This window comes from Zeugodacus cucurbitae, chromosome 2 (assembly GCF_028554725.1).
Source record: "Zeugodacus cucurbitae isolate PBARC_wt_2022May chromosome 2, idZeuCucr1.2, whole genome shotgun sequence".
NCBI classification, from domain to species: Eukaryota; Metazoa; Arthropoda; class Insecta; order Diptera; family Tephritidae; genus Zeugodacus; species Zeugodacus cucurbitae.
In genome coordinates, this window is record NC_071667.1 from 75,994,835 (window position 1) to 76,013,784 (window position 18,950).

At 33.1% G+C, this 18,950-nt stretch overlaps 2 protein-coding genes across 6 annotated transcripts; both read right to left on the bottom strand.

Moving 5' to 3' along the window:
• Nucleotides 1-719: 719 nt before the first annotated feature.
• Nucleotides 720-11,688, bottom strand: LOC105211330 (pyruvate kinase). Of its 5 annotated transcripts, none has more exons than XR_003752234.2 (5): nucleotides 11,496-11,688; nucleotides 7,233-7,291; nucleotides 1,561-2,956; nucleotides 1,224-1,485; nucleotides 720-1,028 (listed from the first exon to the last, which is right to left on the bottom strand). XR_003752234.2 is itself a non-coding variant. In XM_011182691.3 (5 exons), exons 2-5 carry the CDS (start codon nucleotides 5,567-5,569, stop codon nucleotides 1,016-1,018), a joined length of 1,608 nt encoding a protein of 535 aa, XP_011180993.1. In that variant the 5' UTR covers nucleotides 5,570-5,692; nucleotides 5,936-6,080; the 3' UTR covers nucleotides 720-1,015. The 5 variants fall into 5 exon arrangements, 1 of the variants encoding a protein (XP_011180993.1); XR_003752231.2 differs by lacking the exons at nucleotides 7,233-7,291; nucleotides 11,496-11,688 and adding exons at nucleotides 5,528-5,692; nucleotides 5,936-6,080 and having other exon boundaries at nucleotides 1,229-1,485; XR_003752230.2 differs by lacking the exons at nucleotides 7,233-7,291; nucleotides 11,496-11,688 and adding exons at nucleotides 5,528-5,692; nucleotides 5,936-6,080.
• Nucleotides 11,689-14,032: 2,344 nt separating this feature from the next.
• On the bottom strand, nucleotides 14,033-16,407 carry LOC105211328 (probable phosphoserine aminotransferase). Its single transcript, XM_011182686.3, has 3 exons — nucleotides 16,188-16,407; nucleotides 14,593-15,269; nucleotides 14,033-14,528 (listed from the first exon to the last, which is right to left on the bottom strand). Exons 1-3 carry the CDS (start codon nucleotides 16,230-16,232, stop codon nucleotides 14,150-14,152), a joined length of 1,101 nt encoding a protein of 366 aa, XP_011180988.2. The 5' UTR covers nucleotides 16,233-16,407; the 3' UTR covers nucleotides 14,033-14,149.
• Nucleotides 16,408-18,950: the final 2,543 nt, after the last annotated feature.

An 18,950-nucleotide genomic window follows, 5' to 3' on the forward strand; every position in this document is an offset into this window, starting at 1 on the left:
GACAATACCAATAACTGCCCTTGCTTTTCGCAACCCCTCCTCTTTGGCTGCTCAACACAACTGGCTAATGATTTTAATGTATGTTACATATGGACTCATCAACAATCCTTATCAATTACTCACCCCGGGGTTTAAATGGCATAGCAAACATGCTACGTCATAATCGGATGATCGATTTTGTTGTTGTTGCTTTTGATTAAATTGTTCGTAAACGATTTTGCAAAAATCAAATACTAAATATTAAGAAAACTCGAAGATTGGACTTGAATTTCGAATCACTGGGATAGGACGAGATGGAGGTCGAAAATGGTTATATACAATTAAATAGTCGAAAAAGGAGAAAAAGATGTATCTTATTTATATATCACGTTGAGATGAGTTCTTCTAAAATAATCTACGAATTTTTTTAGTCCAAGAAGACCTCACTTACACTCTGGTATTGTTTTTACTTCAACATAACCTCACTCATAGAAAGAGGATGCTGCACCATTTATATTTAAACTATTATCTAATTTTTTTCTAATTTTGAGTAGCGACCTTTCGCATATAAAATTTGACTCTGTCCAGTCACATTTTTCAATACACTTTATTAACAAAAATAGTGTTAGATCCAGGATGGTGATTTCAATTTCGGTGCAATGTCAGTATAGAGATAAATAAATGTGCGAGTACGCCATTAACATAAACATACTATTTAGTTTACAGTTAAATACCACAAATTCAATGTGTTTATGTTTTTATTAAAATTTGTAATTCATAACATTTAATATTCCTCTTCACTAGTGCAGGGGATTAATTAATACCAACATTCAATTACAGTAGCATTTAAATAAATTATTTTGTAGTCCACCGATTTGGTAGGTAGATGTGTATTTAATACGTGTATTTGAGTTTCACTGCAACAGGATGAAGTTGTGCGCTTGCCCTTGAGCGCTACTTATTGTATGTTTTTTGCTATATATGTATGTATGCATCTATATATGAGTCCGAGGTAGTATTACAACGGTGATGGTGTTTATTCAATGTAACTGTGGAAGAAAATTGTAAAAAGTTTTACGTTAAATTGAGAAGTTTCAAATTATAACTAGAGTTGCCAACAAGGCAAAAAGTTGAATTAATTGGTTTTTGTTAAAATATTTTATCTAATTTATTTTTCAAAATTTTTTGCGGTTGGCAGCTCTGTTTTTTTGTATAAAAATGCATTAACAATAACCCCACGCAACTCAACATTTTCAATATGCTCTCTGTCATTCACCACACATGCTTGCCGTTATTATACGGTTTAATCATTGCATTCACACTCTTGATCCTTATCTAGTTTTACGCACACAATACGCATGGTGTTTGTGAATCCAGAACCCTGTTTCCAGCCGGTTACAATGACCACAGCATCGCCAGTTTTAAGGAAACCGTTCTTCTTGCCGACCTGTACGCCGAACTGTACACGAGCATCGACATCCTTCAGCCAGTCAGATTGAGCTGGTTCTATTTAAAAATAAGAAAAAAAAAACAAGATTTACAAACTCGAATATTGCCGTATGACAATTGTAGACAACTTACCATTGTAGATGACAGGTATGATGCCGCGGTATAAATGCGCCTGTCTAGCGGTTTGTGGGAAGCGTGTGACCGCTAGGATGGGGCAACGTGGACGATATTTGCTAATTTGATGAGCGGACTTTCCTGAAGTCGTGATAACCACAATGGCGGCGGCCAGCGCTTTTGATGCAGCCTCAACGGCAGCAATGGCCACGGCATGTGCCGAATCGAGGGTGGAGGTGTGTGTGGCGCGCACTAAATCGGCAAACAAATTTCTGTGCCACAAAGCGGCTTCAGCCTCTTTGCAGGTCTTTGCCATGGTCAGCACACATTCGAGTGGGTATTCACCCTTGGCGGTCTCACCGGACAACATCACACAGTCAGCACCGTCGAGAATGGCATTAGCCACATCGGAGATTTCGGCACGTGTGGGGCGTGGTTTCTTCACCATGGACTCCAACATTTGTGTAGCGCAAATGACTGGCTTACCGGCTTTGTTGCAACGTGCAATCATAGCCTTCTGTGCCAAGAATACCTTCTCTGGTGGAATTTCAATACCCAAATCACCACGTGCCACCATAATACCATCGGATGCCTCGATAATCTCATCCAGATTATGCATACCCTGTTGGTTTTCAATCTTCGAAATGATCTTGATGTTCTTGCCTTCCTCACCCAAAACACCACGGATTTCAGTCAACGCTGCGGCATTACGAATGAACGAAGCGAATACCATATCGACCTTCTGTTCGACACCGAATTTCAAATCAGATTTGTCCTTCTCAGACACGGCAGGCAAATCGACGGGCACACCGGGCAAGTTGACACCTTTGCGTGAGCCCAAAGCGCCACCATTCTCAATTTGGCAAACCAAAGCGTTGCTTTGCACTTCCTTAACAATCAACGAGATGAGACCATCATCAACGAAGACACGATTGCCTGGTTGCACCACCTTCACAATGTTGGCATAATCAACGTAGACTGTGTCTTTGTTGCCCTTCTCGAGGTAAGCTGGATCGGTTGACAATTTGATGGTTTCATTCCTCTTCAGCTCAACCTCACCAGAGCCGCTGCCCTCAATGAGACCAGTACGGATTTCAGGTCCCTTAGTATCCAAAGCAATGGCAATTGGATATTCATAACCAATCTTAGCCGAATAGTTCTTGGCCGCGGCGCGTACATTGGCCACAGTCTCGGCATGGTATTCGTGCGAGCCGTGAGAGAAGTTCATGCGCGCAATATTCATGCCGGTCTCCATCATCTTCTCCAACATTTCAGCGCTGCGCGAGGCAGGTCCAATGGTGCAGACGACGCCGGAGAGGCGTACATGTGGCACCGCTGAGTCGAACTGCAAGCGGCACATATGATCCAAGTGAGTCTCAGCTTCGGCAGCCATGTTTTGCGGAACTTCGTTTGCCTGTGTGGGAAAGTGATAAATTTCTTTAGTATACAATTGGAATAATACTTAATGTGACTATTTTAATTTGTTATTAATCACGGTTTTGCAATTTTGTTCAATGTTTTTGTAATTGTCTACAATAGCCCTATCTCAATTAACAGTTAGGCACTTTGTTATGTATTATGTATAAATTAAATAGTGAAGGCACGTTCTCCACACAATGAATCATTATTGCTTTTATAATAGTCATACTTTCGCTTGATTTATTTAGAAGTCACATGCCTACGTGGTCGATGGGATTATGATTATTTCTACTAAAACACATAAATGTGTATTTAATTTAAAGTTTGTGGTATTTATTTTCAGGAAGTCCCATTGCGGTTTATTGACTCATTTAACTCTTATTCAATTGAGAAGTAACTGTAAATAATTCAGAAAGATTTTTCAACCAATAAAGTGAGTCCGTAGCTTAAAGTAGATATACATATATACAGAACATTGAACTTCCATAACTCGAATCACCATAATCCACGAAAAAAATTCGAGTTTGAGAGACTTCCAGTTACGGAAGATAATTTGTATGAAATTTGACTTTTATTGCCAATTCAAGAGTTCAAGTTATGGAGAACTTCGAGTTATGAAAGTTCAACTGTAGTAGGACTTCCTACTTTGAGCCCCTATAGCTTTTAAGGATGCTTTCAAAATTTCAAAATTTGAAAACGATTTTTTGTCGATACTAAAATATTCTCTAGAAGTTTAGAAGTTTAAGTGAAATTCTTAGAGATAGATCCTTTGGCAGTTCCGCCCATCAGGCCTCGCAAGGTTTAAATTTAAAACTTTAAACACGATTATCTAAAAAAATTGATTTTTTAAGTCGGTGCTCACGATTTCTCCAAAAGTTATGAAGCAGTTTTGTAAACTTTTGTGGACATCATTGAAATATTATATATTGAAATCTTAAACAACATCGGAAACCCTTTTAAAACCTTAACTTTTTATTATTTATGAGATATAGACGTATACTAGACGTTGAGTGACCAAACCCAAGCCTTAAGTAGGTGTATATACTTGGAATAGAGAATTTAAGTTCAGCCATTATGTGGGAGATATACTCTTATATCTGATTTTGCCTGGAGAGGTTATATTCCTCCTTCTCTTAAATTTGATGGGAAATGTACATGTCTTTTATTTGGAAGAAAAACTTCTGTATTTGATTTTTAGTGTTGAGGGTCTTCTATAAAAGTAAAGACCTCTCTTAACTATGATGTGTCTTGTATTACAATCTCGCGTATAGAGTTCTTCGTCCACTAAGTGGACCAAAGTTATTTTTTTTTTTACTTTCAGAAATTCAAAAATGATATCAATTCATTATGAACTCGGCCTTATATACTACAACTTCTCTTCAACTTAAGATACTCTGATTGTAAGTGACTTTTTATTTTATAAAGAGGAAAAGAAGAAGGGTTTCTGGTGTGTGCCGTTTCTGTATTCCCTTGCGTAGAACTAGTTTGGAATTAGTTCAAATGGTGTAGAAGTGGTAAAACTTTCATTTTTCTTTGATTGAGCAATATATTTACATACATATTTATTGGCATAGTAATACGAGTATATATATACATATATTTGTATATTAATAGTATTCTCCCTTGCTATCGCCGAACGCTAGGCTTGAATGAAGCACGAATGACTGCGCAAGCTCTTGAATATATTTATGGAATGAGTGTTTTATGTATAGAATAGACAATATATTTTTATAGACATATACATATACTTCATATATATAAGGTATATATTATACTCGGTTCTATAAGATCTATATTACGAAAACTCAAATTGCAAAGGAAGAAGAATAATTTCAGAAATTGCCAGCATATTTCAATTTGTGATTGACGAAACGTCCAGAACGTCAGCAAACGTAACTGTCTTATGACCGAGCTTATTTCTAATAACTGCTCATAATTTTCCACCTAAAGCTTCTAGCTAAGCTCAGCTAATGAAAATACAATAAAACTTTTATGGCAGATTAAACATTTTATGCAAGTAATAGTAAATAGTGTAATTTCACTGCCGGCATTAGTGAATTTAATGTATAACAGATGTATGTAGTATATATGTAGGCGTGTCACATAATGCACACAATTGTTTAGTTTATAAATATCAACTGATTTCCGAGACAAACATCTGGCGCATTAATAGTTTGCAAACTTTTGCTTATGCACTGCACTGAAATGTAACCTATTTACAAACAGACAGACAGATTAAATATATATACATATATGTATAGTAGCTACACATTTCACGATTTGTAATAATTTTATTTGCCTCATAAATATTAGCGATCCGTTGCTAATTCCTAAAGCACACAGCGCATTACATGACCTTAAGTCAAGGTCAATAGAAATGCAATTCTCGCCACTACAGCGTAATGTACAACGAAACTTTTGCCTCACCAACGCCACCAACACTCATATTACGAATTGTGATTGTGTAATCGTGTAAAATTTTTGCAGTTTTTTTCCTTTTTCAATTTTTATTTTTGCACTGAAATTTATTTTTTTCTCAAATTTTTTTGTTTTTGTGGAAAAATACCTTTAGCTTGGGTGCAACGTCGTAAATTGTTGAATGAACCATTTTGACTGTTATAGGTTTGTTAAATAAATTACAATTATCAAGTTCTTTGCGTTTACGCTTAGCCGGAAATGAAGCTGTTGAGACCGTATGTATGCAGTTGCGGTAAATATGATTATTTCCGTCCTTTAGCAGATACGCAGCAAAAGTATAAAAAAGACATTTATTAAGTCTACGTAAAACCGTAATCTTGCTATATTTTCGCTTTTGTAATTATTATTATTGCAAAAAATTCTATGAAAACTTGTGTGTAGAAAAGAAAAATAAAGAGAACAATTTTCGTCTTGAAAATTAAATAAAAAAAATATTCAAATTAAATTATAAAGAATGACAGAAATGTGTAATAATTAAAGTTCAAATCACAGCTACCGTAGAACACCGAAAACGTTTTACAAGTGCACTGTTTAACTCGCTTCGCTCTACTACGATATGGCCATGATTACAAGAGCGTGATGAGCAATGAAAAGTCGCTTGAGACAGTTTAGCATTGGGGTTGGGGGTAATGAATCGATGGGAAAGTGGCTTTCGGGTGCCGCACACAACAACCACCACCACCATTTCGACAACAACAATCAGTCATTTACCCATTGCATTTGGTAATATCAAATTTGTTGTCGACACTAAACAATTCGGTCAAGAGAGAGAGCGCACAGGCGAGCAGAGCGCCGTCTGGCTGGCTTTTGGATGCTTTTGCGCAGAGTAGCACTTTTTGTACCCCTAGTGAGTGCAAGTGGAGAGGAAATAAAAATTATTGCCTACAGAGGAAAAAAAGATATGCAAACAAATGTGCAAGCTGCAACTAATGCTGAGTTTCAGAATTTTCTAAAAAGTTTTGGGGTTGTTGAAACTTGTTCTGTGCTGCTCTCCTTAAAGAGAAAATTTTAGAGCTTTCTTGCAAGTTTTGTTGCTAGGACAGCTTTTTATGTTCGTATCTAAATGCCTACAAAGCTTCATACATACATAAGTACATGCGTGTGTATAGATAACTATCCGTACAATTGTAGCTAAATTGTGTGTTTTTGCAATTCTTCATTCATATCGAAAGTGATCACAATGTCTAAAACAAATACCGGCTAGAAGCACATATGTATGTGTGTAGATATGTTTTCGCACATACGTCAGTATTATATCATATATTTATTTATCGCAGAGTGGTATTAATGTAAATAACCTACGGTTATATTATGGGCTAATAAATTTTCTGGTGCCCAAGCTACAAATTTAGTGCTTGTACAGGCTTATTACCACGAGGGTGGTTAGATAATTCGCAAACTATTTTATTATTAAATAAAAAATATTTAGGTTTAGAATTTAAAAAATGAGAGTCTACTAGCTGTTAAAATATATTTTTTGAAACCATTTTCAAACGTAAAAAAAAAGTTTCAACAAATTAAATAAAAATGAATTTTAAAATTTTTTCAACTTAAAATTTTTAACATAATAAACAAATAGTTGTTCAGACATCACTTTAATTGCATCAATTAGTAAATAATACCAAATCTGCTAATTGACCACATTAAGGAATTTGAAAACAATTTAATTCAATAACTTTATATATAATATAACTAACTTAATTAAGAAATTTGAAAATAATTTAATTGAGTAGCTAAAAAATTTTTATAACAAAGTATCAAAAAATCAAAATACATAGTACAACTATATTTACCTGTTTAAAGACTGGTAATGAGAGCTTCTTTATTAGGGGGACTTAAAAATGTCCAAGAACTGTAAGATAAAAAAATTTATATTGTCAATATTTTAATTTTAGGTTATATTAAATATATAATTATTTGAGTTTTTAAATATATATGTCTAAGCTCAATACAAAGGTATATGTATATTTATATATATATATATATATATAATGAGATGTCTTCGTAACCACTAAACCGATGTCTATAAAGATTAAACCTACTTGTTGGCACATGCTTTGATATATTTATACTCAATTAACTTCAGTTTTAAGCTATCTGATTATATATAGTAGTATCATTCAAGCAGCGTAGCATCCTAGCTGCCATCAAGATGTACTACTTCGTAGTGCGATCTCTTTTTGAAGTGGTGTGCATTCAATCTGAGCACAGCAGAGCAGCATTACCAGCTTTGAGTACGATGACAGTGCGTTCAGAGTTAGTCAAGGAGGGTATGACCTCTTTAGCATTAGCTTTTAGTTACTTCAACATCGGAGTTATTTGGGATAAGTTAGCAAAAACGCCACATTGTCATCGGATTGGGAACAAGTCGGTAGTTCATGGTTCACTTTCTCCTCCAATGTCCAGCTTTCGTCAGTTCTCGGAGTTCAAAGCATCTCGGTGGGCATACCTACGGCGAATCCAGCGAACTGGGTGGCATTAATAAATATTAGCCGACTTAAGAAATTTGTAAAATACTCTAAACGCTTTGCCGATACGTGAGGGTCGTATTGATCTATAGATAGTGGGATCCACTGCGACCTCAAACGCAAGGATCACTGTCCCAATCTATCCTAACCTATAATATGTTTTACAATGATTCTACATTCTCTCCTGAAGATAATGCTTCGAAAACTGTACATCAAAGCTGTGTGCTCAAACAATGTTTACTGTTAAGCTCGTCTGTAATAACTTCTTCGTCGCTCGTTAATAACTTCTATAGTAAAAATACCACTGGTTCTAATAATTTTAAAGCTTGATGTGTTTTTATAAAGAAGTTGAATAAATAAAATTCAATCTGGAGGATTGTAGGCTAAATTTCGAAAAGCATTCGAATGTGAAAACTATCAGGGCTGTACGGTTATTTATCATTGGAAAGGCGGAAGTATTTTTTATACAAATTGTCTTATGAAATTATAGAGGATTTTATTATTTAAAATTTATGATATAGGTCGAAGTGAAGCAGGTTCAAATATCCAGCAATTGTTTTAACCAGGACATACATATACATTAATCTTTAAGATATTTATTTTTATTTGATTAATCCATTTCATGAATTGCATTTAATTCCAATCAATTGAATTTTATTTCTCCTATGTCATTTCAATTAATTGATCATGAGTTTGTTTAACTTTATTGAACCTATTTAGTTTTCCTTTTCTTCATTTTGTTTTATTTATTTTTTTTTTAAACTCAAATGCAAATCTAAACTAATTCTCAATTAATTTAATTTGTTTACATTCACACTCGTTAATAGATGTTTATTTCAATTCAAATCAATTGAAACCTTTGTATTTACTTTCACTTAATTTAGAATGATTTGCTTTGATTTCATATTGGTTTATTGTACACATTTTTGATTTATGCATTTTTGGTGTTTAGACAATTTGTTTGGTCAAATTTGATTGATTCTGTTTTCACTATTTTATGCTATTAGATTTAGCTAATATACAATAGCCATTTTTTTATTTATACCTCATAATTTTTTTATAATTTTATAACTTTCACTTATTTTATATTATTTTATTCTTTATCTTTATTACTAATTAGTAGTAGTGTCACTATCCTGCAATTCTGAGAGAAATTGAAAGTCTTAAAGCAACAACACTGACCTCAGTGAATATTGACTGGATTCTGCATGCATTTATTTTTATTAGCATGAGTTATTGAACAGAAACTAGGTGCTGATCTATGAAACGATTAAAAGCAAAAAAAAAAAAAAATATGGAACAAGCAACGGCAGACAATGTGCTTATTTCCTCGCAATTTTTATGGTGAAATCAGCTGTTCACCGTATGTCAATGTCCCATTAATTCATAAATTTGAGTAATTAACTGATAACAGAATTCAACGCCTGATTGGCATAATCAGTTTGACAACATATTAACGCGGCACATTTTTTTTATATTTCATACAAGTTTGCAAAAATATATACAGAGTATATATAAATGTACATACATACACACAATCGAGTATATATGGTATGTATTATTCGCCGTATACTCTTAAAACGACCTTGGATTTTTGCTTCTTGAGAGGGTTGACATCAATTGTGTTCGGCATATGTTCATACATATGTTTATGCATGTATGTAAGTATGTACGTCCAATAGAATTAGGTAAATTTTTTATTTTGTTGGAAAGTTTAGAGACACGAGAACAGCGCATGTTCATTTGAAAGCAAGAGAAATGTGCATGTAGCTTTTATTAAAAGTTTCTGTATGACTTAACTCTTCGGTAGTAAATGAGCGTGACAGTGTTGCCGCCTTTTTAAATAACCCTTTGTGTAAATATATTTATAAATTTTTAGGGGGATTTGGTATTTTTTGGCTAATAAAATTTGTTTATAATTTTTATTTTCCTTAGAGTTAATTTTTTTTTTTTGAATTTTAATTATTATTATATTTTATTATTTTTTTTTAAAGTTTGCTATTATTTGAGTGTTATCTTTGTGTTTTTTTCTTTAAAATTCGGTAGTATTAAAATAATTAAAATTAAAATTTAATATTTTTTGTGGAATTAACTGATTTGAAATATTTAATAAAAAATTTAATATAATTTGAAAAAATAATTTAACATTTTTCTAAGATTGAACAGTGCTAACATTACTTTATTTTACTTTTGAAATTGCAATAGCTATACTATTATTAAAAAAATAAATTCAATTAAAAAAGGATAAAAATATTTTAAATAATAAAATAAGGACAAATTTTGATGTGTATCAGAATTTCATGTCAGACAACACTGTTCTATAATAACATATCTGAGAAAACATAAGTATGTTTGTACATAAGATAATTTATATACAATTATACATGTTTTGGTTATCACAGATTCATCCAAGATCAAATATAAGTATATTAGTTTGCAAATACAATTGCATAAACATAAATACAATCATATATAGACAACTGTATAAAAAGTAGACATGTTCTTGAACTTGAACTTGAGTATATAAATATATGTAGATATGTATTTTCAATATGTAGATTTGTATATCAGAAGGGATTTATATTTATTTATGCTTGTTTTAATATTAATATAATTAGTTAATTATTTAAATGAATATTAGTAAATTATCAGTCATAGTCATAAAAATCATAGAAAAAAATTATTGAAAAAATAATAAATTTTACTATAATATTGTTTAATATTAAAATAAAATTTTTAAGCGCAATTATTTCGAGAAAAATAGTTTTGATTTTTTGAATGAATTATTTTAATATTTTTTCGCAAAAATTTTCACTTTCATTGGCAACACTTCCATATTTTATATATTATATTATGTTAATAATTATTAAAAATTTGTTATAAATATTAGAAATGTAGAGCGCACATTTAATTTAATTTAAACAAACTTTAAAAAACTTCCCCTTGCACTGAGTCAATATTTGCATACAAACCAGTATGAATGCGGTTTTCTATATAAATACATACATATATAAGTACAATACATATTCACTAGCTGCTGGAAACATTCATTGCGCATTTATTGCACACCCCTGCACTGAGGCATCGCACTCAGCTGAGTTGTGTTCGCTCACTTCCAAGCGCACTGTCTTTGACTTTTATTTAACCTTTGCGCATAGGTAGGCTGGCATACGCATCGACAGCTGCTTACGTACATCCATACATATGGATTTACGTCTGTGCGCTGTTGGTTATGCGTCACGTTTCTCTTATTTTACACGGAACAGTGCTGAGCAAACATCTGTATATATGTAAATATATATATCTTCAACTACCACTCATATTAGTGTATCGCTAAGTAATTATGTAAACTTCTTTGAAGTACTTTGAAATGCGCTGCATGGCAATTATGCCAAAAAATTAATTTGCCTTCAACCGGCAAACTGTAAAGTGACAAGTCAAAGTCACACACACTACGCCACTTTCCAGTCACCACTCTGCAATTTCTTTCACTTTACCAAAAAACGAATTAAGACAGAAAAAATTAAAGCATTTGCCACTTTTTCCAATTGGCATTACGTAAGCTCATCGAAAGTATCTTAAATTTACCTTAATTAAGTAATAAATGCAATTGTCAACTTCAAGAGTGTAGACAAAATGGTGTGCACTTGAGACCGGCAAATTCGTATTCAAAACCGGGAATGTGTGATTGCGAACTTTGTTGCTGCGTTACTAAAATCAACCACTTTGATCAAAAGCTACTTGAGCACTGATTGGAAATAACACAGCGTAGCATACTTCCAAAAGCCACTGGCGCATGGAAACTTTTTTACCAGTCTTCTATACTTCTATATAAAAAAGCTAAAGAAGCAACAACTAAAAAATAATTTCTCACACACACCTGCACAACAAGCAGTACTATACGAAAGCATAGCGGCTTATATTTTTTGAGAGATTTCGGAGTATTTCCACAACGAAGTATTTGCCTATGTATGTGTGTGTGTGTGTTCGTGCAAAAAAGCATGCGAAAGTCTAACTACCGATATGCGTAATATTGACTAATCAATTTCATTTATTGCCTTATTACTGTTTGTTTAAACAATTTAACTCAAAATTAGTAACTTTTTGGAAAGCTATAAATATCTTAAAAGTAAATAAGAAACGGTACATCATATTCTTAGCTTTAAATTAGTATGCCAGAATTACTCCGCGAAAAATTATAGTTGCGACTTGTAGGGAGAAGAAAATTATAATATTAAAAGTTTAGAAAAATAGTAAAAAATATATAAAATTAAGAATATTTTTTCCTATAAAATATAGTTTAGTTGCTCGTGAATTCAAACTATCAAAAAGTGAGGATTTTTTTTAATTTTTTTAAACCATTTTTAAAATAGTGAACTATATAATTTATATACATATGTAGATCAATAATAAAATTTAATTACGAGAAAAATGTAGATTATATCCATATTTTGACTTTTTTAGCAACTATATTCTGAAATTTTAACTCTTTTTTCGATCTTTAAAGCTCAATATTTCGATTTCAGCAAACTTCGAAAATCAGAGAATAAAAAAAGTAAAATTACTAGATTTTCGAGAAAAAATTTGTTTGGTCCAATACCCAGAGAAAGTCTATTTTGCCGTATAGTGTTATTTGTAATCTGTTATATTCCAGTGTAACATTTTTTGACCTAAACTTTGTCGTTATTTCTCCTTTATTGAGTTTTGTATTGAAATATTCACTATTTCGAAGTTCCGAAATTGTGTAGCATGTTTCCAGAAAATAATTTTAAACAATATACGAGAATATATAATTAATTTATTTAAGCTGTTTATAATATTTCGCTCAGTAGACGAACTTTATTGAAGATAATTGAGAAGAAAAATTAAGAACACAAAAATTTCGAAAGTAACAGAAAGTAAGAGGAAACCCTATTTATGAATATTTTAGAAAACTTTCATGAGAATTACTTTTTCGAAAGCCTTTTCTAGCTCAGTAGATGAAGAAAAAGTAGAATAAAAGTTAAGAACACAATGAGAAAGTTAAGAAATGTGTTTTCACGAATATTTTTGGAATCTTCCATGATCAATTATATTTTCTAAATCACTTTTCTAGTCAGATTGTTCTATTCTTCTTCTAACTTCTATAATATTAACTTCCGAGAGATAACCATCATCGGAAAAAATACTGACATTTTTATAGTACAAGGTCCAATAGATTGAAAATATTGGCGAGCTCTATATTAGGAGCTATTATTTATGACGATAAATTATCGTAAATTAATGCTAAGATTAGGAATGAAGATTATTGTATTAGAATAGGTGCCGGCCATTCACATTTTTCTTATCTTAGTTGTACTCACTTACATATATACATACATAAGTATATGTAAGTACTAGAGTTTATCAAGTATATTAGCATTACATAAAATTGCGCGGAAGTTTTTGCGCTGAGTGGCGTTTATTGCCCATTGTGCTTTATGACTTCAATTAGCATCTCAATTTGTACCATATGATTTGCTTTATGACGTGTGGAATAACACTAGACTACCAACAGTTATAATTAAAATTACTTTAACTTTGAAAATAGAGAACATACATACATACATATATGCTGTATTGAAATATTAAATAAAAATAAAAATCATATTGGCGGCGTATCCTCTATATTTCTTTGTAGTCTAATATTTTTGAAAATTTCGAAAACATTTGATGATTTTTAAACATTAAAGAGCTAGTTGTGTGATTGCTATATACATCCTCATCAAATTTTATACATAACCTTAAAAGGTGTCATCTTTTTATACCAATGTTCGACCAGTTTGTAAAAAAATTTACGAGAAATGATGAAAGAATCGAGTTTCGATTATAAAAAAATATCGCAAAGATGACATTCTAAACTATCGATAGTGTACATGTACATCGCCATCCCAAGCACAGATTACTATCGGCACTATCATATGGGATTATAAATAAAGTAAAGTAGTAGCCATTGAATAAAATTTACAGTTTGAGAGCCACTTATAAAATAATTATAATCGCGAATATGGACAAAATGTCTATGAACCGAACTTTCGATAAAAAAAACTCGATTTTGACACACTTACCGTCAGAAAAAAGTCACTGAGGACTTCAAAAATACTTGCTTAATTTTCTTCTTTACCAAATACCATTATTTTTTACTTACAATATCAATATATCAAATACATATATACAACAGTTGTTCATAATAAATTCATTTTGTTCTTTCATTCAGTCTTTTCTTAATTTTTACCCTTGTTATTTTGTGCGAACTCCTGCAGTAGTTTCGCCAACTGCTCGGTTTCGGCGATAGTGATGGCGTTGTACAGCGAAGCCCTAATGCCGCCAACTGAGCGATGTCCCTTCAATTGAATCATGCCCAGACTCTCTGCTTTTGCCAGAAACTCTTTTTCCAACGCGTCGACACCCTCGCTGCTGCCAATGCGGAACGGCACATTCATACGTGAGCGCACACGCTTCTCCACCGGACAGCTGTAGAAGCCATTCGACTGTTCAATTACATCGTAGATGAGCTTCGATTTGGCTGCCGCCGTTTTGGCCATGCCCGCCACACCGCCATTACGTTTGATCCACTTGAATACCAGACCCATTAAGTAAATGCTAGAAAAGATACAACAAAAAGTTAATATTTTCTGCCTAAACCCATACAAAAGATATGGTATACCAAAAAGTTGGCGGCGTATTGAGCAGTGACGCATTCTTATCCATTTGTGCGAAATTCAAAATCGACGGTGTCTGCTTTATGTGCTGGCCAATGAGGTCCTCACGTACGATAACAACTGTCACGCCAGCTGGTCCGATATTCTTCTGTGCACCGGCGAAGATGAGACCGAACTTTGTGACATCAAAGGGACGTGATAGGAAATTCGAAGACATATCACAAACCAATGGCACACCATTTGTAATTTCAGGCACAAAATCGAATTCCACACCATCAACCGTCTCATTGTCGCAATAGTAAATGTACGAGGCATTCGGGTCGAGTTTCCAAGTGTCTTGTGTGGGTACCGTAGTGTATTTCGACGCTTTGGGTACTACCAAATTGACCTTGCCATATTGTTCAGCTTCTTTTGCTGCCTTAGCTGACCAAGAGCCGGTCACAACATAATCAGCGACACCAGTGCGACCTATGAGATTGAAGCTAACCGCCGCGAATTGTCCAGTGCCACCGCCTTGCATGAGCAATATCTTATAGTTGGATGGTATATTCAATAGTTCACGTAGATCATTTATAGCTGTTTCTTGTATGGCTGCATAATTTGATGAACGATGTGACATTTCCATCACTGAAATGCCGGTGCCATTGCAGTTGAGCAAATTTGCTTGCGCTTCTTTCAGCACCTTGAAATGAAATAAAAAATATAATTTTTGATTGTTGTTATTATAGCGGTCGAAGATCTTTCCCAAATAATATTGGGGAATGCTACTAATCTTTATAAAGACCCGACAGTCGTGGATACATATTAGTCAATGAACTTGTTTTCTGCTTATAGGATTGTGATCTCTTTTGACAGTTCTCTGAAACTTGTCATTTGACTTTAGGAGTACCGGTACGTGCTCAGTCCTTTTCTTCAAAACTCGTTCAAAAAGCGGGTTTAAACCGTGTTTTTTGCAAGAATTTTGGAACGATAATTCGAATTATGCTATTCGGTCCGAGGATCAGGGTTCAAGGATCAGTGGGATATTTACAAAATCTTTTCTTTTCGGATTCTTTTGCGACTGATGGAGAACTTAATGATAGTCTCTCTCTCAACGCTCAAATATATCATAGATTTCTGTCATGTTGTTATCCAATGAATTGAGGGACCTCGGTTTGTGTCGACTCCCTGAGTTTAGGTGAAACTTTTTAATTTTAGAAATTCGCTTGGTTGTTGCTTGCCGCGTGGCGCTTAACAAAAAATGAGATTGAACGTATGTCCTGCTTGTTGACAGACTGGCTTCTCACCATCTAAAATTTGATATTAATTATATGTACTGCAACCCTAAAACTGCACGAAACTCACACACGCACATCTAATATCCTATCAAAAAATGTTTCCTCTTTACCCATAATTAGCTAGAATGATTAGCTCAAATATGGCGCGAGTAATATTTGCATAAACAAAAATGAATTGTATTACAAAGTCTCTGTCAAATTTCACAAGACTCAAGTGATAAGCGAACTCTTTGAACTGCTGTTTCACGAACCCTTCGAAACAAGTGTTTTGCCCTCATTAGAAGCGATAGCGTTTATTATGAGGCAAAGCGGTTTAAACTAACCTCCTCCGGTAATTTGGCTGGACCAGCGGCGAAATTAATGACCATTTTGAACTTTTCTATTTTTGAAATGGATCAGCACTTAGACACGCCGACTATTTACGCTTTAGAGTGTAATAAAATGAAACAATCCACACGAAAGCTTGGCTTGCGACTGAAATATTTGGCGTGCAAACGTACGACGATGACTACGAATGAATGCTGAGCGAAGCGATAATAAAAACCGGATTGTAATGTCTGTGCGAGTAAGCGCGCATTGAACGTTGTGGAATGATAAAAGTGGAACCTTTACATGACAACAAGACAACAACAAGGCTTGACAAGTATGTAGACATGTAGACATATTTATGTTTTCTGTTGTTATTATCAATTGATAATACAAGTAATTGGCGTATTTATTTATTATATTTGTGTGTACAATTTGTTATTTGTTAAGTACATTTTATTGATTTCATTTACATTTTTTATTTATTTTTTTTTTTAATGCGGGAAGTGGTGCATCAATTTGTTATTGTCACATTGATTATTTTAAGTGCATTCTATATAAATGTAAGTATGTGATTGTTTAACAAATAGAACCGGCCTTTTTTATCAAAACCAACTTGCGATCGAAAATTCATTTTGCAGATGAACTAACCCTCGTCTAAGCTTTTGAAGTTAACGCGATTAAGCTGTCTATAAAATTTATTTGCATTTATTGTCATAGTATTTTCATAGTAAGCCACTTTTAAAAAACCAAAAAATAAGCAAAATATGTGCTTCGAAATATTTATATCGTTTCTTCAAGCACATGCATCGTCCACAAAAGCAAAATACATTGCTATGTGGAAAGCTTTCAAGCTTTTATGTAAAAGTATACCGTAAAGCTAGTGCTTTATGAAGGTAGCTTATTTTGGAATGAAACTTTGCTACTGACAAATCGCTTAAACAACAAGAAAGTTTAATTTTTTCGTTATTTTAGTTTTAGCTGTAACTGTAATACTTGCATGATGGAAATATTTTATTTAATTATTTAGTTTTATATATTTAAATGTTTCATGGATAAAGGTTGAATTAAAGGTGCTATAACATCACGTCATATCCATAACTATAGTCATAACCGTAACGATTGTGGTTTCACAGTCATAAAAGCATTTGTAGTTTTGCCAAATAAATTAAATAAAAAAATGCAAAAAATCAACAAAAAAATTTCTTCCTTGTCCGTAAATTTGGTTCAATTAGCTGCTTTATTTGGATATGGTTATGCTCTTCTAATTCAATCTTAAATCTCATTATTGAATGAAAGAGAAAACAAAATATTAAAATTTGAGTTTTTGACACAATTTAATGTTCATCATTTATTGGCTCGAAAAAAATTATTGTAATAAAACCAAAAAAATCTTCGTTCCACTAGATAATGATATTTCAAAGATGCGTGCATTTGAATAAAATCGCTTTTACTTTCCATAAATTTTTGAGAAATCACGTCCACCGACTTAAAAATTTGAGTATTGAAATAAACACGTTTTTAATTGAAACTGACGTGGCCTGTTGGCCTAAACATACGAAGTGTCTATCTCTTAGAATTTTACTCGGACAATTTGAAATTTTTGAAGAATATTTTAAACATATTGTACTATTTACCCCCCATTATCGGTTTCAAAAAATCGATTTTTATACTCTCACAACAGAAGTTGCTAAGAGAGTATTATAGTTTTGTTCACCTAACGGTTGTTTGTAAGTCTAAACGAGTTAGATTTAGGGTTATATATATCAAAATGATCGGGGTGACGAGACGAGTCAAAATCCGAATGTCTGTCTGTCCGTGCAACGGATAACTTGAGTAAAAATTGAGATATCTTAACGAAACTTGGAACACGTATTCCTTGGCACCCTGAGGAGTTTGCTTTCGAAAATGGGCAAAATCGGACCATTGCCACGCCCACAAAATGGCGAAAACCAAAAACTTATAAAGTGTCATAACTAAGCCATAAATAAAGTTATGAAAATAAAATTTGGAACATAGGATCGTATTAGGGAGGGGCACATGTGGATGTAATTTTTTTTTATGTATATAAACCCGCCCTCAAATAGGTTTTATGTATATAACTCGCAAAGCAATAAAGCTATATAAACCAAACTTTCTGCAGTCGTTTATTTTAGCGATTTCCTTATACAGTCCAAAAATGAAAGAAATCGGATAATAACCACGCCCACCTCCTATACGTTGAAAATGACTAAAATGAAGGTTGAAAATGACTAAAAGTGGGTTAACTCACTAACGAGAAACGTCAGAAATACTGAATTTTACAGAAGAAATAGCAGAAGGAAGCTGCACTCAGATTTTTTTACAAAATGAAAAATGGGAGTGGCATCTCTCACTTATGGGTCAAAAACCATATCTCAGAAACTACTCGACCGATTTCAATGAAATTCGGTATATAATACTTTGTGAAAAATGGATGAAATCGGTGCACAACCACGATAACTTCCCATATAATTAAATTTTGAATTCCTTCTGATTCCTTCACTTTATAATGTATACATAAGGAACCAATGAAGATAGCGGAATAAAACTTTACACAAATAGTACATATCATCTCTGGCTTCTCTTGAGAAAAAATTGACGAAAACGGACTATAACTTTTCAAGGCCCCTGTTATCGAACATGTTGAACTCCGCGCCTAAGGTTAAATTTTAACCGAAAATATGATAAATCTCCCAGATAATTTAATGTAATTCAGAGAAAAATGTTTTCTTCTAAAAGTGTGTCTCTGTTCCAAAAAT